General features: G+C 41.1%; 2 protein-coding genes across 9 annotated transcripts in view; both read left to right on the forward strand.

The window, feature by feature from the left end:
• The first annotated feature begins 914 nt into the window (after positions 1-914).
• LOC144018795 (ubiquitin-associated protein 2-like) lies at positions 915-19478 on the forward strand. Of its 5 annotated transcripts, none has more exons than XM_077521348.1 (29): positions 915-1039; positions 2575-2722; positions 4082-4159; positions 4235-4345; positions 4458-4617; positions 5145-5222; positions 6757-6817; positions 6995-7074; positions 7425-7477; positions 7564-7613; positions 7713-7896; positions 8121-8382; positions 8643-8780; positions 9173-9309; positions 9810-10042; positions 10553-10787; positions 11123-11162; positions 11241-11364; positions 11808-11865; positions 11962-12181; positions 12597-12688; positions 12775-12825; positions 12916-12994; positions 13467-13661; positions 13749-13919; positions 16142-16249; positions 16573-16646; positions 17429-17620; positions 18818-19478. In XM_077521348.1, exons 2-29 carry the CDS (start codon positions 2618-2620, stop codon positions 18911-18913), a joined length of 3465 nt encoding a protein of 1154 aa, XP_077377474.1. In that variant the 5' UTR covers positions 915-1039; positions 2575-2617; the 3' UTR covers positions 18914-19478. The 5 variants fall into 5 exon arrangements, with proteins under 5 accessions (XP_077377474.1, XP_077377470.1, XP_077377469.1 ...); XM_077521344.1 differs by lacking the exon at positions 915-1039 and adding an exon at positions 1277-1424 and having other exon boundaries at positions 17444-17620; XM_077521343.1 differs by lacking the exon at positions 915-1039 and adding an exon at positions 1278-1424.
• Positions 19479-24034: 4556 nt separating this feature from the next.
• Positions 24035-26282, forward strand: part of pcsk5b (proprotein convertase subtilisin/kexin type 5b) — a 76186-nt gene continuing 73938 nt past the window's right edge. For 2 of the 4 annotated variants that reach the window (XM_077521099.1, XM_077521100.1), the window contains exon 1: positions 24331-24939. In XM_077521099.1, the coding sequence (XP_077377225.1) occupies positions 24775-24939 (165 nt within the window). In that variant the 5' untranslated portion in view covers positions 24331-24774. Of the gene's footprint in view, positions 24130-24285; positions 24940-26282 lie in introns of those variants that run through there. The other 2 variants (XM_077521101.1, XM_077521097.1) reach the window with 2 other exon arrangements.

Genomic DNA, 26282 nt, shown 5'->3' on the forward strand with positions numbered 1-26282 from the left:
GTGTTGGCACATAAGACAATAACCCTTCGATATGAAGTATCATGAGTATTCGTCAAGGTGTACAGTACACCCTCAAAAACAGAATCATTTTACAACCAAGCATCTTTCGATGAAACAAGTTTAAAGACAATCTGAGAAGTTCTCGAGGAGTTCATTAAAATATGACTTCCATAAATGGCTAGAAATTGTGCTAAACGCCATAGTAAATTCAAAGTGGCAGACTTCCTTTTAGGCTTAGCAAATAGCTCCAAAAGAGTTGTAGTTTTTTTGGCAGTTACATAAACATAAGCCTCACAATTTTCCTAGATCTAGGTTAAATGTACAACTTTGGGTGCTTTGTTGAAAAATGTATGAGAGCTATTTTTTTAAGAAATCACACAATAATCCTCTAAAATATAAATGTTTTTGCCAAGCCTGGTGTGTGTGCAAAGTTTTATGAAGTTTCACCCAGGTTTATACCCTCACAAATAGCCTTATTCTTTGCAAACAGCGTGCGGCTAAAAAAGATTTAAACTACTTTACTACTTTTTACTGCTACTTTGAAAGAGACAACTAAACAAAGGTCCTATAACACTACAGCTTATATTATCAATCACTTCAAATGTTTTAATAATTATGGGCATAACGCATCCAAGAGTACGTTTATCTTGAATCAGCTCATTAAAAAACAACCCCACACCATAATCCTTCTGCCACCAACGTTACCTGTGGCGCTGTCCTTTTTCTTTTCTTTCTTTCTTTCTTTCTTTTTTGAATTTTTATTTTTTTCATTATTATTATTATTATTATTATTATTATTATTATTATTATTATTATTATTATTATTATTATTATTTATATTATTATTATTTTACTCAAACGTGACGTGTACATTTGTTTTGTTTTCGTCAGAAGCTGTCAGTTCCGTGTTAACTTGCACTATTGTCAATAAAGCAATCTAAGGGGGAAAAAAACGGAAGAGCTTTTCACAACTGCGAACAACGGCGCGGTGGGTCACGTGACTTCTGCTGCTGCTTGGCTGAGCGAAGCGTGTTAGCAGGTAAGGAAAAAGACTTCGAGATAAGACGATTTTTTTTAATATAATAATGTTTAGCGCTTCGGGCATTACTTTGAGGGAAGCGAACGTGATCGAAGAGCTCTTGTGTTATCTGTCCTTTTCGCGTAGATAAAACGCAAACCAAGCCTATCTTGTATTCTGACTGAACAGGCCGTTCGCATGCCTGACTAGTTTGGGGGCATTCTCACGAAAAGTGTTATCTGATGTTGTTATTGTCAACACATCTCTAACTTGTGCCGTTCACATTCCCTTTATGAGGTGTTTCAACCATGTTTACGAAGTGGAAAGGATTGTCTTTGGTCACGCTTGTTAGCTCGCCACTTGCGTTAGCTTCCACTGACTCCAGTCTCGCGGCGTTGACAATAAGGCGAGTTCTTGACGCACTTGTCTCAAAAAGGTTATTTTGTTGTTAAATTCCCTTCCAAAAGTGATTAGTTGGAGCAAATTACGATTCTTATCGACGAAAGTGTGGATTTTACCGACACTCTGCCGTTTAAGATCGAGCGGGGTACCGTGTGAGAGTTGCACACGCGAAACAAAGACGGAGTGGCAGCTAAATGCTAAGCTAAGCTAATGTGGGCATTAGCTCCACTGCGGCTCCAATTTGTTGATAAAAGAACTCCTTTGCATACATAGCTGAAATTGATATAAAAAAACGTTAACATGATACTGTATCTAACTATGTCTCGTAAAGTAATTTTCGCTTGTTTTAATGTCGAATGTATACTGCCAGGCTACCATTTGGTCAACTTCATGCGCGTTACGTCGCTGCTAATACACGTGGAATTAAAATTTAATTTATGGATTTATTTTTATTATGTAAGTGCTTAGTTGCTGGTCTGTGGTCGTGTTTTTGTGTGGGTGAGAGTGTGGAGGAGGTGTTTGGAAGATGACACCTCGTCTGTCCCCTCTGGAGTTCTATATTTAACCCTAAGAGGTTGGTGGGTGACAGATGGGAGTTATACACTTACATGGTATACTCCAACCCACCACTCCCCTTGCATATTTACTTTTAGGGGCCATGATATGTAAAATCGACTCTAGTGTTAGCATGTGTATATACAGTGACCCATGGGTGCAGTTATCATGGGTGCTCCAGATCCACATACAATGGGTGAAAATAAGTTTTTCCTTTCTCGCACGCTTGAAGCAGCCGCAAATATATTAAACATGAGTTTTGAGGTTTTCGTTGGTGTCAGTGCTCACTTTATTGCTCCAACCGTTCTCCAAGTAGCACGTAAAATGTGGCAAGAATTTCCAAAAAATGTCAAAATCCTGGGTCTGATTGGAATGGCCATTCATCCTGCCTACAATGCACCAACAATTTTGAAAATCAAATCGAGCTAAACTTCGGGCTACTGGTTGACGTTTTGTGTAATACTACTGATACATAAAACAAAAATGAGTTAATTTAATTGTAATGATGTACTGTACTTTTGGCTTGTCATTATTTTTAATCTCATTCCTGTGGTTTCCAGGAGGCTGATGAGTTTTACTTACTCTCTTTCTGTTTCCAGATTTTTTCTATTTTGTACATACATTGTTTTGTATATACTGTATATGATGACTTCTTTGGTCAGCAATCAAACCCGGGGGACTCGGGACAGAACGCTGCCCACGACGACCACCACCACACAAACCACACAGCCACAGAAACACATACAGGTGAGTGGTTGCTGTATGCATTTTAGGAAGATGGGAAGTCGTTAGTTTGACTTGGAAAAAAATCCAAATGCAGCATTACCTTGACTCACAAATTTGATTAGTTCCATGACCAAGCTTGTAACACCATTACTCGTATGTCAAATATGATCGAAATACCGTTAATCCGTTCAAGCCTCCCCAAAAACACAGTGTTACGTTTTTAAGAAAAGTAGCACTTTATTGTATAAAAACAAAAAAATATATATCAAAGGTAAATGTGAGGAAGGGTTTTAAGTGTAATTACTGTATGTACTGTAGTGTTAGTGAATATTCATTTGGTCTGGCGTACATCCATTATATTTAACTTAAAATGGCTCAGTTCCTCTGTTTTCATCCTCAACAGTAAATATGCTGTTATTTCTATAGTCCTTCTGGAAAGCAAACTATCTTTATCCTTTGTTTAATCAAAATATGCCTTTGCAAGTATCTTTTACTTTAGAAAACATTCATCTTTTTTTCCTGAAATATTAACAGTAACTGTGTCATAATAAACTTAGAAAAAAAAAAAGGATTTGTAGCTGTAGTGAGAAATGATTCAGAGAAGCAACGATTAATCGACAACTAATCAATTTAATGGATTTAAATTTTTTCTTTATATAATTGATTAATCGTTTTTTTTTTTTTTATTTGAACTTGTCCAAATGCTTGAAATGTACCGTATTTTTCGGTTTATACGTTGCTCCGGATTATAAATCGCACCAGCCAAAAAATGCATAATTAAGAAGGAAAAAACATATATAAGTCACACTGGAGTATAAGTCGCATTTTTGTGGGAGATTTATTTGATAAATACGGTAATCTTTTCGGTTGTCTGTTTTCTGTATTCCTCTATTAAAGCGAACTCATTATCTTTATGATGAATTAGGGGTGGGCGATATGACGATATTAGATTATTAAGAACTTTAATGTGTTGACGATCTCATAAAGCTGACAGATCGGCAAGATCGTCTGTGGCACATTCTATACAGTTCAACTTAGCGGGCTCAAGCTTGGTTTATGTATGATGCATACGTGTTGTCTTTTTTTTTTTTTTTTTTTCCCTCCCTCCACTTATTTACTCACTCACACAAACACGAGGCCGAGGATGAGACGGACGCTCGTGGGAGCTCCAACCGCCCGGTCGCGGGGAGGCGGTTGGGCCGTTCGGCTCGCTTTGCGCTTTTGGCTCATGGAACTCCATATTTTGGATTGTTTGATGCGAATGCTTCCACTCTTTTCTTCATATTTTGTGTCATCTTATGTATTGGAATATTTAGTTGAGTTGATATTGTGCATTGGTGCTTGTTTGCCATTTCTTACTAAAGACTTTGTGTGTACCAGGCAACAGCAGAACAGATCCGTTTGGCCCAGATGATCTATGACAAAAATGACGCAGTCTTTGAGGACAAAGTCAAACAGGTGTTGTCTCTGTTGGTTGTTTGGTTTATTGCATGGAGTGTTATTGATGACGCCACGTACTTTACACATGCACAGCTGATTGAGGTCACTGGCAAGACTCAAGACGAGTGCATGGTTGCCCTTCATGACTGCAACGAGGATGTCAACAGAGCCATCAATTTCCTACTGGAGAGCACCTCTGACACAGTGAGAGCCATATCGTGTTGTTCAGTTGTCGTCTGTCTACTTGTTTGGCTAACACATTGCTGGATTTTTTTTTTTTTTTTTTTTGTGTGTGTGTGTGTGTGTGTGTGATCAGAACTCCTGGGAGACTGTTGGGAAGAAGCGTAGCCTTGGGAAAGAGGGAGGTGCCTCAGAGGTAAAGGAGAGCCGCGAGAAGAAGGGAGGCGAACGAGAAGGTAGTCGCGGGCGAGGGGGGGCCAACAGGAGAGGCCGTGGAATCAGCAGAGGCCGCGAAGGTAAAAAGCCAACAATGTAATCAAACATTATTTTAATGAAAGCTGGCGAGTTTGTCTTCAAGCTTGAATTTATTTAAACTTTAAAGTGTGGAGGAGGGGAAATGGTACTAAGTGTTAATAGATGCCAGTGTTCACACAGACCAGCAAGTTAACTGTTTGGGACATCTGCTGTTACCCAAAATGGTGGTTAAAATGTTTAAAAAACAAAACAAAAAAAAACTTATAACTGAGATATTTACACATGGATGCTTTTTTTCCACACAAACAGCGGTACTCAGCACATTTATTTTTTATTTTATTTTTTTAAATGGGGCATGGGGGGTTCTGAGCTAAGCCCTTCAAAGATCTGTTCTGAACCAAACAGTACTTACCCAAATGTGTGTATTTTATTGTTGCACGAAAAACAACTCTTTATGCAGAGATTTGGCTTGTCCATTAGACCGTTCTATATTGTGCGTGTCCATGGTGGTGTTTTGGATAGGATGGACATTTTGCTCATCTTGTGTCCTTGAACTGTCTGCTTCTAGGTCGTGCCGAGGAGAATGGCTTTGAGGTGGTGCCTGGAGAGAGGGGGGGAGACCGTGGCCGCAGAGGACGAGGCAGAGGTAATCTAACATTTTAATGCTGTGGTCAGCACAGGACCAAAAGCAGTAAAGCATTTCTGGCGGTGCAATTGCAATTGCTGTTTTGTTCTTCCTGAGGGGGGCATGACAGAAAATAATTGAGAAGCACTGTGTTAGGGGAACCTTTGCATTAATACACAAGACTATTAATTTGTTGAATCTCTACAGTCATCCAACTAGCAACTGAAAAGAGTCCGAACAAAAGAGCAGTAAATTGTCTGCACGTTAATTTCACACAGATCCCTGCTTGGCACATTCTGTTGCAGCTTTGATTGCTTTCAAAACATGACATGAGCGAGAGAAGCGAGTTTTGAGGTGTTAGTTAAATCCCGCCTTTCTGCCATTTTCTCTTCATAAGGTAGCCATGCGGTCTTATTTTCTTCTTTACAGCTCTGATACTTCAAGGCAGAAAATGACCATGTTTGACTTCTGCCCTGGGTGCCGTTTATACAGAACAGTGATTTGGACAATAAGTGGGATAATTACTGTTTAAATGTGTCTGGCGGGAGATACAAAGTTACTGGACAGATGAGTGATGTCCAGCTTAACACTTCTATATTGTTTTGCCTCCGTTACGGATCTGACTGACTCTGAAGGTCAAAAATTGCAAAGTTGTCCTCTCCTTAACTACATCGGTGCCGTTATACTCAATTGGTATGGGGAAAAAATGCAGGGCAGGAAAGTCTTTGACTGAGTTGATCAAAGAATGGAAAAATTCCACCTTTGATGGCATTTTTGTCTTTAGCGGGATTGCATCTCATCTCAACCACCATCTCTTTGTTCTGCGAGCCCGTGAAATATTTCACAGGCATTCTACCCAGACCTTGCCTAAAGTGAAGCGTGTGCAATGTGTTTATTTGCTGTAAATTTGTGGTCATTATTTGGTAAAAGTGACAGCAGATGGTGTTGTTTGTTTTTTGAAAGCACACCTCCATCGCTGACATTACATCAAGCAAACTTTGCATGCCCCACTCCAGTGATTTGCTTTTTCTCCTGATAAGAAACAAAGCTTTGAAATGTTTTGTCCCATACGTTAACTTGCATAAACACAGAAATAATACAATAAATAATTTAACATCATAAAATGAACTGTAAAACTGCATGGCTTGGCTACTCTATATCTGTTGTTGAAGAGTAACACCGCAACGCTTCCAGCTCTCTCACACTTAAGTTATGTACAGTTGTACATAACCACAGATTAAGTTTCCAACATGTGGATAAATCATTAAATTAACTCAGAATAAATAGATAAAATAAATCCATCCATTCTCTGCGCTGCTTATCCTCATTTACGAGCCGTGGGTGTGGTGGAGCCTGTCCTAACTGACTTTGGGTCAGGTCTACATACACACTGAACTGGTCATTAGCCAATTGCAATGCATATAGAAACGACCAACCATTCACCATCACACCCCTCAGATAATTTAGTCAATCAGCCTAACATGCATGTTTTTGGATTACGTTTTATCATCGTCCCTAATAACAGCTCTGAGACACCGCTTCTGTGGTCTTTCAGGGGTAGGCGCGCGCGGTCGCGGAAGAGCAGCTGCCGGCGCGAGGTTCTCCCAGGCTATGGGGTAAGGACAACATGTGCTCAGCACTTATTAAAGCTGACAAAGGTTGTGATGTTTATTACAAGCACATATCTCAATCCTGACCATGTGGAAAAAAACCTTTCTGAACCTATACTTGAAATTTAGCTTATCAACGATAATTTTGTCCATTTGGTCACATCTACCTGCTTCCTCTCTCAGCACCTTCAATCCTGCTGACTACGCTGCCGGTCGCCACGAGAATTGGGAGGGCGATGCCAACGAGACTGCTGAAACACCCAGTAAGGAACATGACACAGACCTGAACATGGGTCATTCATTAAAATTGAAAGAGGCTTGTGGAAAAGCATTACAATTTTCTGCCTGTCACAATACCTATTTGCCATAGATAGCTGAAAGACATAATTTGTACATTTAAAAAAAAAAATAAATCTTGGACCATTACTATCAATTTTGTGACATTTCTTACTACCTGAAATTGACCTACTTGCTGTGCTGTGCTGGGAAAACAACATTTATTGGCTGAGTTATTATATGAGTTGCAATGCACATATGTGCAATTAGCAGTTAGAGTTGAGAAGTGAAATTATTCCAGCTTTGCATCATTGACTTGGCTGCTGCTGTTTTTCAGCAACGTGGGGAGGCAACCCAGAAGATTGGACTACAGAAGACTGGAATGAAGACGTGAGTAGACGCCCCATGATAATGATGGCAATTAGATTAGAGGTTTCATAATTTAGTTGACTAATTTTTTTTTTTCTGCGCCTCAGTTATCTGAGACCAAAGTGTTCACTTCCTCTTCCACTTCAGGAAACCACAAGTGAGTCTCCCCACTGATATACACTATTTAGAACATTGTTTCATTTGAGTGATTCCCCCCCCCCCCCCCCCCCCCCGCACTCTTTTTATCCCCCCCAAGTGTGGACCTGACGGGGCTCCTGCCAAAGGGAGTGTCTGTGGAGACAGACCTGGTCGACGGGCCCTCTGCCGAGGATCTGGGCCAAAGCCTGGTCTTCACCAACTCCCACCATAATGGGCGCACGGCCACGCACAGCTACGCCCACGCTGCCTCTGCTAGCACCACCTACGCGCATGCTGCACTGGTACATATGAGCACGCCTTCAGCCAACCAGCACTGCTGCAAGCCATAGTTGTCAATTTTAACGTACACGGCTGTGGGCCAATAGTAGGTGTACGTTTATTCTTAGCGCAATGATGTTTATAGAACAGGTTTAATCTGGTAAATACTCAAAATGTCCTTTCAATATTGCAACATGTCTCAAACCCAGCACTGCACTAATTCACATTGTTTTTTTTGTTTGTCCAGCCTTCAGTCCCAGGCCCTGGTTTTGGGTCCCTGAACACACCCAGGCCAGCACCTGCGCTGGATGCCACGACAGCAGATCAACTCAACGGTCCTCGGCTTGGTCAGAGAGCAAGTCAGATCCCGGCCTCCCCTGTGACCATCACCGGTAGTGCTTCCAAAGATGCGGTGCCGGCCACAGTACCGAGCCCTGCAGCCGCTCCTTCACCCTCTGTTGAAATTAAACCTCAGAGATTGGACAACGGACCTATAACAGGCCTACACAGTAAGTTAGTAAATGAAGTCAGTTCTTTTCTCTATAATGGGGATGTTGTGTAAAATTATCAAGTTTAATAACTTGTATACAAATAGTTGACGGTAGTGCCCTCCCATTCTTAATGTGTGGAATTACACAACCAAGTGACTATTTGGACTGACCATTTTCCCAAATGTCTAAGACAACCATTCTGATTTTTGCCAGATTATGCATGTATAGGGTTAGTTACCATGAACATCTCCTTTTAAAAATTTCTATTTTTGCCGTAGTGGAGATGAAGATTCAACCAGAACCCTCTGCGGTGCTCAGCCAGCTAGCACACAGGCACCAACAATCTTCCATCCTTCCCACCACGGAGCCTCTTGTTCTGTCCCATTCACATGCCCCACAAGTGCCCACACCGCCAGGTATGATTGTCTGTCCTCTACACACTCTTCTGTTATACCCGCTTGGGCTGAACGATTTATCGTTTTGGGAGCGAAGTTGCGATCTCAGCTTGATTTTATGATAGTCAAGCAACATGCTACTAGTGGACAAGTCTCACAAAGAAATCAGCTCTGAGCTGGTTAAAAAAAAAAAAAAAAGCGTCCCATCGACATCACACAGTTGCCCATCCTAGTCTTGCCTTCCCAGCATTCTTGAAACAAATCGTAGTCACAGTATGTATAAAAAATAAATAACTAAATAAATAAATAAAAAGAAATACAATCCCCCCCCAAAAGTCGTTCAGCCCTACTTTTCCTCATGTTGAATGGCCAGTTAGATTTTTCCACCTTCCCCACTCTTCTATATACTTCAGGTCATGAGTCGTCAGTCCTGCCTGCAAGAGATGGAGCCTCTCCAGGAATGAAGCTGCCCGGTGGGGACTCACCTATCACGGAACCTCCTATGCGACAGCTCAAGACACAGAAGCGCAGAGTACCGCCCCCCTCCAAGGTGCCGCAATATAAATGCTATGGTTTTCATCAACTAGTGTCATGTTTTTTTGTTTGCATATGGATATTTGTGACAATCTGATATATTTGCTCTAATTAGGAGTTTACAACTCCTATAGAGTAGGTTAGCGGTACACTGTGGTGCGCTCCAATTTTCAAATTTGCATTACCTTGTTGCTGTAGGAATGGAATGCTTGTCAAAAACTGAGTACCCCCTTATGTAAGTAAGTTACTAATCCCTGTTTGAAAACCGAAAAAAAAGAGGCTTGCTTTGAGCACAGCCTAAACTCCAGCTCAGACTCCAAGAAAACTAAAAAAACAAGTTTCAGTCAGTATCAAACTCCACGAAGTATCTTTAACGAGACTAAGGAACATTTCAACATAGAAATGTATGTTGTCGCCACTAAAACACATTGAGAGCTATGACAATCTTGCTACTACATCTGTTCAATTTAACTTGTAACTTAAATGTATAAACACTAGAGTTCTTCTTGTCCTCAGATTCCCTCATCGGCCGTGGAGATGCCGGGCTTGTCTGACGTCTCTGGCTTTAATGTCCAGTTTGGCGCGCTGGACTTTGGTTCAGAGGTGGGCGCCGTTGACATGGCCCCAAAAGAGTCAACTCGGGAGCAAGCCCCGTTGGTACCTCCAGTGGTGACGGCAATGTCTGTCCCAGTTACTGCCACTACTGCACAGCAACCGCAGAGTTTGTTTTCCAAACCCGCATCTATGAGGTGAGTGTGACGTCACTGCATGTATGTGGACTTTTTTTAAATATCTACCTTTTTATTTGCAAATATCCCCTCTATACCAGTGATGTCAAACATAAGGCCCGCAAAGGGGTTTAATCCGGCCCGCGAGATGATTTTGTAAAGTTAAAAAAAAATAATTGTAATGTCAGACTAATTAATCAGTCGGCCACAATCAAAATATATAAAATTTGTTACTTCACAGGCTTTCAGATGAGCAATGCAACTTGTACATGGGAATCGTCCTAGATGTCATTATTTTACACACAACTTAAAGTTACGGTTTAATTATTTTTTATTTATTTTTTTAATCATAGACCGACAAACGTGTTAAATACGACACAAATTCAATTACTGATGACACAATTGACGGCAATCGTTTTTAAGTTATATACCGTTATTTTACCGATGCGGCCCACTTGGTAATATATTTTCCTCCATGTGGCCCCTGGGCTAACATGAGTTTGACACTCCTGCTCTATGCTATCCCAACAGCGAACACATGAGCAGCATACCCACCATGCCAGATTCGGGCTTTCCCTCGCCATCCTTGGGCTTACCCAGTGCAACAGCCTCACCTTCCCTGGGCCTACCCGGTGCGGCCGCCCCACCCTCCTCCACAGCGTCAGCCCCTGGAAAACGTGTGGAGAGTGGCGGACCCAGATCACTGCCGCCCCACCTGGCTTTCTCTCAGAGTAAAGAGAGCCCACCATCTGTAGCACCCCTCACGGTAATGCTGGAGCGGTGATACCTACCATATGTCGTGGCACGTTAGTGTGTAGTGGTTAATTATTTAATTTCATTTAATTCATCTGAAAATTATCTACTACAGATAGTCTGTCCTTTTTCATTTACCTATGCCAACAATTACATGCTCTTTGACTACATGACCGCAGTTGCAATTAACTTGTATATCCAACATTATTCGAAATGTACTTTTTTGTTAGATTTTGTGATATGAAATTTTCCCCCAATGTAAATGGTCTACAGCTTTGAGCAACATATGAGAAAATGCATCCTTGAGTGTCTTTTTTTTATTTTTTATTTTTTATTTTTTATTAATAGAATGGTTACTGTGGCATGAAGGCGCAAAGCACACAGGATGGTAAGTTTGTGACCCCAAACCGTGCTGTTAAATACACTCGATCAAAATCTCAAATGTATTTTTTTATTTTCATTTTAGCCGCACCATCACAGAGAACTGGGAAAACAGAGTCTCCTATAATGAGTGACAGCGGCCCCGCCCACCATGCGCCTTCACCCGCAGCTACCACCACCCACGCAGTGCCCATTCCCTCACTCAGCAGGTAAATAGAGGCTAACTTTGAAACTGTTTTTCGAGTGGGAAATGCAGGGAGTCATCAGTTTACAATGGACTGGATATAAAACAATTGAACAACATTATATAAGGGTACCGTGTGGTGTATTCTAATGCTACGTTGAAGACCAAACCGAAATATATTTTTGTTCGCGGGGTTCTCAATGGAATTTGTTTCGCTCTCCACCGAAACAGATGAAGAGGAGGGTTTTACACTTCAGTAGGTGGTGCTAACTTTATTGCATAGCATTGCTAGCTTGCTTCATACTTGGACAATTAAACAAACAAACTCGCCATATAAGCCTTCGCGAAGTCTTGACTACAGTGCAATCGCACCGCCGGAAACGCCCCCACCCACTGTTGGTCTGAACGTAGCATTACACTGCTGTGCTATACTTTGTTTAGCATCATTCATAACCCCATGCATTCCAGCCACGTGAGCAGTTCTCATTCATCTGGACTGACCAACACCACAAACTCATCTCTGCCAGTAAGTATTGATGTCCTCCCACTGATTTAAAACAGAAAATGGTGTAAAAATGAAAATGGCTTGGCCTCATTCTTTCTTTGACCTTATATTCCTCAGACAAGTAATGAGGAGAGTGTTGGTGGCAATCTCCACGCCTTCTCTGCGCCGTCCAGCCAGCCCCACAATGCCACTTCTTCAGCCCCACAGGCTGTCACCAGTTCAAACACCAACAGTACTACACACCCGACCGGAGCGCCAGGATTGACCCAGAACGGCACAAATGGTTCTTTTCCAGCTGCAAATAGCCGCACAGCGCCCCTGCTCACCACCGCTGCTGGTAAACCCTAAAAAAACAATACTGTGCTGACTAAAAGTGAAAAACGTGCCCGCTATCATCTTGTACTGTTATTCTTTGAACAGTACAGTAGGGACTGAGTCCTACCACCAGCTAATGGTGGGCCCACGGCTAATGCTAATAACAAAACAACAAGGCATCTTGCTTTTTCTTGTCCATCAAGACTGGCTGATTTGGCCCTCCGTCCGCCGCACTGGCCATACTTAAAGCAGTTAATGTAGCTGAGCGAGCGAAGGCGGTCTGCCGAGTAGGCTGCGCTGCGGAAACGTTACCATGTATTGATAGTATCCAGATACAACCTGTTAGTATTGATACTTTTGACAACCCTAAAGTATAGTATATAATGGTTTGAATCTCAATGTGATTTTTGATTTTACATCTTTCTTTTCTCTCCTAGGTAAAACTCCCCCCAACTTGGCCCAAGGAGTACCCCCTCTCCTGGCCAGTCAGTACATCATGGGCCCTGGTGGCTTGCTTCCTGCCTACCCGGTAAAAATACAGTACATGTCAATTACAAATGATATAGGATAATGAGACAAATATGTTCATCTTGCCATGTGTGTTAATCCCAATAGCAGATCTATGGTTACGAAGACCTGCAGATGTTGCAGTCTCGCCTTCCTATTGTGAGTCTCATTAGGGAGCACGTGATCAGTTCAAGGTTCTATTGCATGGTGACAATAAGATTTACAGCCAGTGTCTCTCCATCTATGCAGGACTACTATGGTGTAGCATTCCCTGGTACTACGGCAACTATACCCGGAAGAGACGGCCTGGCCAACAATCCTTATTCGGGTGAGTGGTGTTGGGTTTTGTCTGAGTCAGTCTGAATGACTTTCTATAAGACTGGGCTTGGCACTATCTTGTAGCATCATACCTACAAGAGCACAACAGCAATTAGTGTTCTGTTGGGGTTCTTCATTCTTGTCCCTAATGCTTTTTTTTTCTAACGGTATACTTAATGTAATGTCCTTGCATGTGGGAAAATAGAGCCACAGTTACAGATGTTCTTATTTGTTAATGGAATGCTGTCAGAAATTGTACAATGGTGTCTATATTGTAGGTTAGCGTTTTGCGATGTGTCTGGAAAATATCTCCTGACATAAATGTGAGTAATACATCTCAATGCAATTGTCCAAATAGTATACCAGTAATGCCTTGAAGTTACATAGGGGAGTTTTTCAACTTGGCTCGCTGTGTAAACGTACCCACCGTTTGCAAACTGGGCTCAACTATCTACATGGTATTGTGCACTCCACCCGTCCAGGTGAGGCGACGAAGTTTGGTAGGAATGACTCTTCGTCCCCGGCTCCGCCCACCAGCCTGTCCACAGGAGGTGTTCAGTCGCAGGCCCAGCAGGCGCCGCAGGCCGGTACGCAGGGGCAAGGCCAGAGCCAAGGCCAGCAGAACCAGAACCAGGCCTTTCTCAACCCCCCGCTACCACCTGGCTATGGATACACTGGTGCATATAGCTGACATGCTTCACAATCAACATTTTTTTTTTTTTTTTTTTTTTTTTTTACTAAGTCATATTTTGTTTGTGCGACAGGTCTGCCGTATTATGCGGGCATGCCTGGCGTCCCCTCGGCCTTCCAATACGGCCCCACCGTCTTTGTGCCTCCTACTTCGGCCAAGCAGGCCGCCATCGGTCTGGCCAACCCTTCCAATCAGTACCATCAACAGCATCAGCCCACCTATGGACAGCATGCATATGGCACAGGTAAGACACGCAGCACAGGAAAAACTTGTTTCATTAATATTTACTGGGGCTGACCAATTTAGTGTTTTGGAGGGTTTCGTGATTGGCAAGGCTGCAGATTTTTAAAGCGCTGTTGTCCTCTCCCAAGCTCACAATCAGAATTGCCATGCTACTCATGGACCAGTCACACTAACCAATCAGTTCCCAGTTGGTTTAAAAAAAAAAAAAAAAAAAAAAAAAAAAAAAAAAAACATTACACAGTCGTCCATCCCCCGAGTCTGTGCTTTACCGGCTGCTTATGATGCTATGCGCTAAGCTAACTTGCTCTGCACAATGTCTATGGGCAGCAGCTGCGAGCTGCCCTCCGTTGCACAAAATACGATGCACTTCTAACAAGTAGTGCCATAATGAAAGGTGGATGAGGAGTAGCCTAAGCAAGCAAGCAGGCATGCAACGAGAGAACATGAGAGAATGGCGACGCTAATTCTAAACTAATGTGAAATGTAGAGGCATGAAAGACTACAATAAGTGCTTGGATGTATATTACACTTTTAACAGAAGTGTGGCTAGAATGGGAGAACAACCAGCTATGAAGAGCAAATTAGTATTACAATTAATAAAGATGTTGAGATCATACAGCTACATAATAAACACTCGTAAACCGGATGTGAATTAGTCAATTCATGGCTGACGGCAATGTTAGTTGCACTATTTGGCACCACTAGGTACTGAGCTCACAATAGGTTTATTATTTTTTTGTTGTTGTTTTTTTTTAATCAATATAGCTTTGCTATTTTACTTTTTTGTTATTGATTACATAAATAACATGTTTACATGAAAACATCTGAACTTTTGAAGAGAAAATATTTGCCTTTCATATTTAAATAACCATTCAAAATACTTTTTTTTTTTCTCCATGATTTTCACACTTAACACTCACCATTGCTATTGCAACTATTGCTGTACACATAATTGCATATTTTATACATGTATGATGGCAAGGAGTCGGTCTTGCTTTCTTGAAACATTTTACAAACTTAAGACTGCCTCCTTCAGACCACCTGTTTACTGTCCTTGCTATAGATTTTTGTTTTGATGGTATGATGTAATTTGTAATGTTTACTGTGCATAGTGAATATTGTGCTGAAGCTTGATTTGAAGAAAATTGAGTTGAATGAATCACAATAGCTGTCAGGAAAGTCGCAATTCTCTTTAATCTAATAATTGTTAAGCCCTAATTTTCAGAACCATATGTCAATGTGTAAACTGGTAACAGTTTTTTGTTAACAGTGCATAACAAATTTTTATACTTGTGTGACAGCTAAAAATGTCTTGTGGGACTTTACAATTGGGTCACAGTTTTTGTTATTCCTGTATGAATAAAAAGGTTGACTGGATAATGTTTACTTTTTTTCTTTAAATTGGGGTTTAGTTCTTGCCTTAATATAATGGTAAACTAAAAAAAAAAAAAATCTCACATTGGCTTTATGAAGGTGATAATTTGACTTGACAACAATCAAGGTCAACCATGACATGCATCGGTAAAAAAATGTTAAGCATTTTTTTATGGTGGATTTGACACATTTTTCTTTTTTTTTTCTTTTTTTTTCTCTTTTTTTTTTTTTAAAGTTGAGTATGCGTTATAAATATAATAAGTGTCCAACTCCTTTTTACACTGATTGTAAAAAAATATATATATATGATGCAAAACATGGTAAATGGTTGACGCCATGATGAAATATTTGAACAAAATGTCGCCCAGGGTGTTGGTATATAGATGGATTTTGTTTGTTTTTTTTTTTTAAATTATTTTGACCATAAGCAACAATTTGGCTGTATATACTGCAGGTAGGTGAAGAAGTCGGTGAGGTTGATTGGAAGGCAACTGGATTTGCTTTTAGTCTGTTTGCCTTCATTTTGGTGGATTTTGCAAGGTTAACTTTGTACACACTGCATGTGTGTGTATGTCTGGGTCGTTGGGAGGCGGGCCTTTTTTTTTTTTTGTGCGTGTGTTAGGCTTGTACTGCATGAATAGCTCAACGCCCCAACACATCATCACCACCAACACAACTACTGTCACCACCCCCTTTTAGAGGTCAGCTCAATATAGCCACACAGCTACCATTGTAGTCAGGTTACCTTACTGCCTTTTGCCCCTCCCTCTTCGCCTTCTCTTCACCTCATCTGTCCTATCTGCTCTTCTTCTTCTTTTTCTTTACTTCGTCTTGCTCCTCCTCCTTCAGCCTTTGATGACCTGTCTCAAGCCCATGCTGGGGAGTACAATAAGGGAGGGTACGGAGGCTCTGCCCAGTCTCAAGTCGCCAAGTCGGCGGGCAGCGGCCCAGGGAAAGGTACATGCGCCAACTATGCACGTGCGCACACACATCCACACACATCAAGTCAGTGGGCGTTTTTTAAAAAACAAACAAAAACGCAAGAGGACGCTGAGTGTGTGTGCGTGTGTGATTGCACGCCATTCATGTGGGAAAAGCACTGTGCTTCCTGCTTGCGCAATGCCTCAACTTCATTAACTTAATCTGCATCTTCCCTACTGGCTGACCTTTTTTACCTGCGAACCCTCCTTTCACCATCTCTATTTGATTGCTTGACTGTGCATCCACGTGGCACTGATGTTCCCATTCGTAACACCTGTCGCTTTCCCCTTTCCTCTCAGCACCTGGAATGTCTGGATCGGGCAGCAGTGGAGGAGTACCTGACATGAGTGCGTCCATTTACAGCAAAACACAGGTGACTTCACTTTTAGCGCACATTTTCTGAAGGAGATGGTAGTACTAGTAATACAGTGTGCTTTTACTAGATATACAATGTGGGTACCAAATGAAAAATTGCATTCCATTCTTTCATTTGAAAAAAAAAAGTTTCTACCTTATTCCATTCTTTAGTAATCACCATTTGATAATAGGTAATTTGAATGACATTGGGCGAAAATGAAAAAGATAGGAGAAAACAAGCGTTTTGTGAAAAGATATATTTTCTCCATAACAGTGACTTTGACACTAGCATTTTTTGTTTAGTGGGACTCTGTGAATTAGATTTAATGTGTCAAAGGCTTTGATCATTCATGTCATCCTTAAACATTCAATTTCATCGTTTCATTGTAATTCCATAAACCGGCAGTCCATTAAGAGATAAAATGCTGCCATCTACTGGCCCATAGTTAGTGGGTGTTTTTGATTCAACAACCCATTGACCAGGCAGCGCTGCACTTAGACGTTACACTTCCCATTGATTTAAATAAATAAATAAATAAATAAAACTTACAAAAACAAAACAAAAAAAACTTAGTTTATGGCGGCATACGTTGTGATTTTACTAATCGTTAGTAAACGTTTTTGGCAGTCAGAGAGTTAATGCATGTAATGTTTATTGCTCAAACATAACCTGTTACCTTTTAATGTAGCCATCCGTTGTCAAGCTAAAGGATCATCTTTGGTCAAAGTCTGATTAAATTGTGTTAATACATGATTTTTAAAGTTTTTTTTTTTTTTTTTTTTTTTTTTTAAAACTAGTCGTTTGACAAGCAGGGCTTCCACACGGGGACGCCGCCGCCCTTCAGTCTACCCTCGGCCCTGGGTGGCGCAGGACCCATGAACCCCGGGGGTGCGCCAGGCTACGCGCCAGCTCCCTTCCTACACATTTTGCCCCCGCATCAGCAGCCCCATTCGCAGCTGTTACATCACCACCTCACACAGGACGCACAGGTAATGCTATGTAGCATAAATTCCAGTGAAATTGAGGCCTTATGTGAAATGTAAATAAAAACGACATTGCAATTAAAAAACAAAAAAAGTTCACATCACCCAAATTGTGCAGTGGTGAGTAGCCAAATGTTAGTTTTTGCGATGGTCCGGTCCAAGTCTGGTTTCGGACGTATCGTGCTGTGTGGTGGGTCTTAACACTCAAGCTGTCTAATGTAGCAAGTCACACATGCAGGGAGGGGCGCAGTATGAAAAGACACTAGGCACATACACAGGGTTTTTTTTTTTTTTTTTTTTTTCGTAGCATGATAAATGATTTATCATTAAAGCACAGTTGCATTAATTATAATTATTAATTATGAAATTATTAATTAATAATTAATTTATGATTTTTTTTAATTTATTTTTTATTGCTGACTTTAATGTTGGTGACTGTTAATTCTTATTTTTAAAAACTGCACTTTACACGTCCTATTGGATTGATGTTTAGCTCTTTCTTAAAATAAATAAATGAATAAATCCTTCTCAATGAAACCATTGTAATTGGCCTGAATATTGATAATAAATTTTGTCCATCACCCAGCCAGTCCTATTATGGATCATAGATGACACCCCTAAATTCTCTGCAATTGTACTTTGGGAAACATTCTTTAAACTGTTGGTCTGTTTGCACAGTGGTAAATCTCACCCCATCATTGCATGTGAACAACTGAGCTTTTCAGTGATGCTCCTTTTATACCAATCATGATACTACTCATCTGTTTTCAATGAACCTGTGTTTTAGTATTCTTAAGCTTTTTGGAACATGGTACAGGCATCAAATTAAAAAGAAAAAAAGGAACATCCTTCTGTTAGAATGTGAAATATATTGTTGTTATATTTGTGTAGTGTATTAAATTGAATTTGTTAGTGTTGAGTCACAGGGAAGACTGGGAATTTAATGGGGTGTGGATTCTTAGAGCAGAGACTTTATTTCAGAACATGCATCTACTACAATATATGACTTTTGTTTGCTCTCATTCCCTCTTCTTGAGTGATGAATTGGGACCAGATGTCTTTTATAGCAAATGCATTATTAGTGGAAATAAATCAACTATGGTTGTGGTCTTACAATTTTTTCCCCCCTTCTTCGACACTCTTTTGGGACCATTTTAGGAAGTAACTGACTCATGAAGTGGTGTGGTTTGTCTCCCTTTCCAGGGCGGTCCGGGTCAGCGCAATCAGTCAAGCAGCATGCAGCAGAAAAGCCAAGGCAGCAAGTCCAGTTATGGCAGCTCCCCCTACTGGGGCAACTGAGGATTGCTTCTAAAACCCCCCAAATAGCCCATACCCTTTGCCCCCCCTCCCTTGTGTGCTAAAAGGAACAAAAAGGAAAGACGAGCAACCATACGGGCCCTGGCCTCGCCCCCGCTTCCATAAGTCCTCATAATAGTTCTCTTCCTCCCCCTGCCTCCAAATTGGTTGCTCATGTAAGATATTTATGTATTTATATAAATATAGACATATACTGTATATGAAATAGTAGAGGACTTGATGATGTGGTCGCTACATTATATTGAAGGACTATTTTTGGGGGGTTAAGTTTGAACACTGCAGGAAGAGAAGAAAGTTGCAGGGAAACAAGCAGAACGACAGCACTGATTGACACATGAGGACTGTTCTGGTGGGGGCGAGGGGCTTCACAACTACTGCGTTTCATTTTACTTTATATATGCACACAAAACTTCGCCGCTCTTCATTTTATTTTCTGCTCCCTCCGCTCGTGTCCAAGATGCGACCTGCCTGCCCAAATTTTATATTTTAAGTTAATTTTAATCCTCATTGCCCTCTAAATAAAGGTTCTGAGACGTTGAAAGTTTAACTTGAGTCATGTCCTTTTTTAACTTCAAAATCATAAATAAAATCATTAGGATGGTCTAACGAAAAAGGCACAAACGTTGAAACGCCAAATCTTTTTTTTTTTTTTTTTTGCAAGAGAGCTACTGATTGAGGGAATGCTTTGATGCTTGCAAATGACTAATGACGTTACTGCATTTTTATTTTTTAAGTGTCACAGCGACCGCTGTGAGGTCCCTATAAATTTTGTAGTAATTTTTTTTAAATAATTTTTCTGCGTTTCAGAAGAGGGTGGTCAAGGCCCTAATACGCCCTGTTATTGTCTCCAAGCGGGACAGGAATATCCCTCAGTGTTGACATTTTCTTGGGGTTCACCGGGTTCTCGTCTCTTGCAGGATTGGGGAGTGGGGTCTATTTAGTCTACTTTTGTAGTCCTGGGTGTCAAAAAAACAAAACAAAAAATCCTGAATATATTATTTCCTTTCATCTCTATCCTGGAATGGGGCACGGTGCCTGACACGCTTGTCGTGTTCATTGGCTGGAGGAACTGAGCCGCAATTAGCATGCAATTATAGGAGCGCCCTTCCAGCTTTTTTGGGACCAGGGGTGACAAAAAAATGTCAATCAACAGTGAATGGTCGGATAATAGCCGGCACATTCCAGAATGACAACGTTTAGTCAGCTGTGACCTGGACTGCAGAAAGGGGGAGGGCGGGGGACACCAGGGGGGGTGCAAAGGGGGGTTGGTCATGACATCTAGAGTAAATATGCAGCAAAGAAACACAATGCACAATTTAAAAGAAAATAATAAAATGCCCCGCCCCCACCATGGACGATGATGCAAGACGTATTAGGTTAGCATTAGCTTCTAAAATGACCCTTACTTTATTTCCCTGTGTTATTATTGGGGAAATCATTTCCCAAAACATCAGTTTGACAAGCATCAAAGTATCCATTGTTTGTTTGTTTTTTTAATAATGAATTTGGCTTTTTAGCAGCTGAAGATAGTAGTGATCTGGGGGAATGTGTGCAATTCAGTTGTGTGTCAGGTAGAGGTCATAGTTGAGCTAACTCTGCTCTGGTATGTGTGTGTCAATATGAAGCAGCAAACTGACAAGGCTCGCATTCAGAAGCACATCTCAACAAGATGTTTGGGGTGTTTGTGTGTGTGATGCCACCACAGAAGTATACCTGTCTTGGAAAAGGGGAATGACAATATAACCACACAACTTAAAAAACAAACAGGAAGCATCAAACAATTTAGAGTAGCTGAATTTGGGCGATGCCATCCAGTTCCGGTCCTGTTGTTGGCGATAATGCTTATTACCGTTTCTTCCAAATCCAAAACACCGACAGTTTTTTTTTTTTTTTTTAACCACAGCGCCATCTACCGGTGATGAGGGGTCACAGCTCTATTTGCCCCAATGCAACTAAGTTACTGATTTTCTGAAGGTTTGTGCATGCAAAACCGGCGCAAACTTAATTGCTCACCCAACTGATGTGTGCTGCTGCCAACATTACACATTTATTTACTAACTCAATTTCGGTGGTATGATGTCTCCATTATTGAATTTCATGGATATACTTGACACATTGATTTGCTTTCATCAACTGAATAAAATAGAACGTTATTATTCAGTGCATTAATAAGGTGTATTTTTATATTCAGAATTAGTTGTTTGTGTTTTATGTTTTCTGGCCTCTCCCAGAGAGTCCCAAGATTTAAATGCAGTATCACACAGAATGCACAGATACATCGAATTCCCTTGCACTTTGGATGGGTCAAATAAAACACTTTGTTTTTATGCAGCTACTGGTTTTCTCAAAATTATTGGCGTGATCGATTTATTTTCTGTAACTCGGTGCAGTAATATATGTTTATCTTCCACTAACACTTCCAATTCCATTACTTTAAACTTCGATTTTACACTTGCAATGCTCAGCCAAATTTTCTATGCGGTGAAACCATCAGAGAAACCATATATGGAATTTTTCACAATTTTTTACTTCTGTTGCCAACAAGTGTAAATCTGGTACTGTAGAGTAGGTGAACACCTGCTATTTGTGATCTTATTAAATCAGACCCCATGTAACTTAAAAACAAAACAAAAAAAAACAAAAAAACTGATTGACTGACCAAGTAAATGATTAACGAAGCGACTGACTCACTCACTATTTAACTACCTAACTAATTAACTGACTGACTAAATAACAAGGGACTGGTTTTTAGACTGACTGAGCATTCCTGAGCAACCTTTTGCCGTGCAAGATTTGCACCTGTGGTGCCCAATCACATCCAGCAGGTGGCTCTGTTTTTCCTTTCTTTCCGATGCGGTACTGTATTACGCACAGGTACTGTTGTGAAGTGACGGATGCTGCTGCATTTCACGCTAAGCGTGGGGGTCTATTCCCAGCCAGAATGTTGCAACAGTATGTTTATATGTAATACAGAGCAGTGACTCACTGTCAGACTTCCTCTTCCAGAGGGCGTGAGGTTGTCATTCCAAGTGTGCATATCTGGCGCAAGCCTTTTTCTTTTTAGGTTATGGGGCAGTTATGCATGAGCCCAATGAACTTGGCCTAGCAACAAGTGACTTGGTAAGAATCCATCCAGCCATTTTCACTTGTTATCATTAGGGTCAAGGGTGAGCTGGAGTCCCCTGTTGAATTAGGGAGAAAGTTGAGGTAAACCCAAGACAGTTTTCCAGCTAATCACAGGGTAAATAAACAAACAAATATTCTCAAAAACATTCACAGCTTTGGACAATTTAGTCTTCAATGAACCTAACATATTTTTTGGAGTGTGTTTTATTTCTTGTGCTGTCAATATAGGCTTGTTATGTAGATGACTTAAGTTTTTTTTTTTTTTTTGAAATGATGGAAAGTAAGAAAATTATTTATAGCGAATTGTGTCTTGTGCTAGCCTAAAAAAAAGCAACATTAAAAAAAATCATTAAAAAAATAATACATGTATGTTTTTTTCTTTCACTTGTCTATTTGCTATTTATTTATTCATTTATTTATTTATTTATTTACTGTTAATTTGAAACATTAGCAAAGCTGTGGCTTATGAAAACACTTTAGTATCCAATGAATTATTTTTGTTCTCTGTACAAGTGAGCAAGTTAATAAGAGATGGAAAGTTCTTTGTGCATAGAGTTTGTCTTTTGTTGTTGTGCAAAAGGTATCAAAACGGTTGTGGTACAAACTGCAATTGCAATGGTGATGGAATGTTGTCGAAAATGTACATAAAAATAGAAAACAGTAATTTTCAAATCCTTTCAGCCTTCATTCAACTGAATACTAAACAGACATATTGTTATATTTCATGCTCAAACTGATCGTCCCCCCCCCCCCCCCCCCCCCAAATATTCCCTCATTTGGAATGCTGAGACAAGGGCAACAAAAAGACTGGGAAAGTTACTATAAAAAAAAACAAAACAATAAAAACAAAAAACTGCCGTTTCGAACATGCCACAGGTGAACAGTTTAATTGGAAACAGCTGAGTGTTATGACTGGGTATAAAAGGAAGGAGCATCCCTGAAAGGCGCAGTTGTTGATAAGGAAGGATGAGACGGCAGCATTTGTCAACGTACAAGTACAAGGAATTTAGCGATCTTATCATATGCGGTCAATAATGTTATCAAAAGATTGAAAGAATCTAGAGTAATGTCTCCATGTAAGCGGCAAGGCCAAAAACTAACATTGAATGTCTGTGACCTTAGATGCTTGAGGCGGCACTGCATTAACCGGTATCATGGGGATGTTACCACGTGGACTCAGGAATACGGCTTCTCTGGGCCCAAGCTCTCTACTTACGCAAAGTGAAAAATTGTACTGTGGCCTGACGAGTCCACAGTTCAAATTGTTTTTGGAAATCATGGTTGTTGCGTCCACTGGGCCAAATAGGAAAAGGACCATCCGGATTGCCATCAATGTGAAGTTAAAAAAAACAACAACTCAGCATCTATGTGTGGGTATGTTGGTGCCCAATAGGTCCATCCAGATTTTGTATTCTTGCTGCCAAAGCGACATCTTTTTCAGGGACATCTCTGCTTATTTCAACCAAACAATGCCAACCCATATTCTGCACAGCATGGCTTCTTAAGTAAAAGAATGTGAATAGTAGACCCGTCTACCATTGAAAATATGGCTAGGTTCACACTGCAGGTCAGATTATTATTTTTTTGTTGCGAAAGCCAACTTTCTGTGTGTGATCATTCACATTGCATATTTTTAATTGCGACCATAGTCTGTCATGCGTGTGTTCTTGTTTGTTTCTGGGCGTTTCTCCCTTCAGTCTCCTCTCCAGTGTTATGTTCAGGAGTTGGATCCCAAAAACGCAGACACAAATAATAGTTTTGACATTTATTTTAATGCCCAATAAGTCAACCTAAGCCGTTTGCGCGAAACGTACTCACAACTAGACGAGGCAGCGAAAACTAGACCAAAAACGTAGGGAAGGGATCATGGATCAAAACGCGTGTAGCTAGGTAGCTAACTATCATTCATTGGGCTGTGGAGGCAAGCAGATGAATGGTCCGACAAACAGAATATGTCTTCCGCTGTTCCCTTTATAGACTGTTGATGACTCTCATGGTTGCTGATTTACATCAGGCAGTTGCAACACAAGGAGCAGTCTGAGAGCACAAACATGACAGCCAGGAGGTAACAGGTAACATCTTCTGTCTCTGATAGGTTGTTTTTCTTTGGATGTGGTGGTTTCTTATTGGAAACAAAAAAAAAACTTTTTTTTTTTTGGTAGTGTTGTAATGTTAAAGAGCTTCCAAGGGCCCAGGCTGACTCCCGTATCTACACGACAGCCCCTCGCTACTCTGTCGATATGTCTGTCTGTCTGTAACTCAACTCTCTTTAGGACCCGGCGGCTCAGCGATAGGGTAACCCCCACCACCACACCACCACCACTTGGCTTGGACTCTCTGCTCCAGTCTGGTGCTCCGCCGACCAGGCTGCTCCAGCTAGTTAGTCGTTATCGAGGAGCCGCCGTGTGGATACTTATCTCCGGGGAGTGCTCGTGGAGCCAACCGCTTCGGAGGAGCATCAATCTACTACCATTACCACAGGAGTGAACTTCCAACTCTCCCATGTGGACATTATAAGAGCTTTGAGGTGAAAGGGGAACTTCCCACGACCGCCACTTACCCTCCGTCCCTTCCTCGGTCCTTCTCCCGCTTCAGTCGTCCATGAGCTCGGCGCTCGACCGAAGTTAGTTGTTTTTTGGGTTTTTTTTTTTGGGGGGGGGGGAGAAAAAGAAGAGGAGGCGGAGGAAGAGGAGAAAAGAAAAGTTAGCGGGGGGAAGATGGTCCGCCTGCTGTGCGTCCTGGCGCTCAGCTTCGGCTTCCTCACGCCACCGTCGCCGTGCCACGCTCGGATTTACACCAACCACTGGGCGGTCAGGATAGCCGGCGGGGCCGCGGTGGCCGAGCGGATAGCGGAGAAGTACGGCTACAGAAACATGGGACAGGTAGGCGACATTCCTCTCCTTTCCTACGGTCGTACCAAGTTGTCAAAGTCTGACGGAGGCATGACCCCAAACCAAAACTGTCCCGAATGTTGTTTGAATCGACGAAAAGTTCGCTTTAAAGACGAGGAAGCGCGTGGTGGGACGCAGCCGGACCGCACAACAGGTGCTTCTCTCAGCTTCCCAGGGCCGGGTGAATTCTCATGTGCTTGGCCCTTTTTACACACCAGTGAGACGCCTATCGACCAAAACTTGGTCGGGGGTTGGGGGGGGGGGGAATCCCAAGCTATTTTATTCCTAAACGTGGACTATTATCCCACATGTGTCACTGTCAAGATAGAAAAGGAGAGGAAAAATGAACAATTTCGAACATCCGGGCATTTCTGATATTTCCCTAATACAACTTCAAGGCAATACTTCCTTTATAAGGTTAAAACAAACGGCGGATTGTATAGCTTTTGCCTGTGATAATCATACAAACCAGGCACATTGTTATAGTGGTCAAACGACATTTCACCATATTTTGCAATCAAAATCATTGTCACAAATCAAATTACAAGATTCTAAAGTTCAATGCTTTTCAATAAGCAGAGAGTGTTATTTCACTGAGTAAGACCACCATTTTGTCTTCTGGTGTAAGCTTGGAATTATCAGGAAGCAATTTCAATTGTTAATTTGCAGGTAAAATGAGTGTATTATCTCACTGTGACCTCCAGAGACATTGTAGAGGCACTCACAACAGATTTTTCAGATGAAGAAGAACATATGCAGTTTAGATTCATTCAAGTTATGGCAGGATTGGACAGCCATCTTGCATTGCCATTGTTACTGACAACTTCTGTTGGGTTTTTTTCTGAAAGCACTGTAATCAGTTGTTATTTACACTAGGATCCATGTTTGAAGTAAGTTGCCAATGAATTGTAGCGGTTTTCCCAGACTTATTGGTACAACTGTACACCACACACGGTGGCATTTTCACCGTGGAAAGAGAAAATAATGTGAAAACGTCTCTGTGAAATCAACGAAGTTAGTCAAGCTTAGCTAGTGGCACCGTAAGACGGCTGCCGGTGGCTTCTCTTCTTACTACGGCGAGTAGGCGGCATTGTGAGTCCATCGTGGTTGAGCTACATCTAGGCAATGGCAGCTCCACATTTATCACTGAGCTTCTTCCCCCAAGTTAAACACTTGTTAAAAAAAAAAAAAAAAAACAATCTTAGAAGAATAAAGTGGTACCTTGACTTACGAGTACACACCTTCTGAGGATCTGTCATTTGTTGATTTTTTATGTGTTGTAAGTATTATACTTTTTTTTAATTTTTTTTTATATAAATTATTAGTTTCTTCTT

The sequence above is a fragment of the Festucalex cinctus genome, chromosome 5 (genome assembly GCF_051991245.1).
Source record: "Festucalex cinctus isolate MCC-2025b chromosome 5, RoL_Fcin_1.0, whole genome shotgun sequence".
In the NCBI taxonomy this organism is placed as follows: domain Eukaryota; kingdom Metazoa; phylum Chordata; class Actinopteri; order Syngnathiformes; family Syngnathidae; genus Festucalex; species Festucalex cinctus.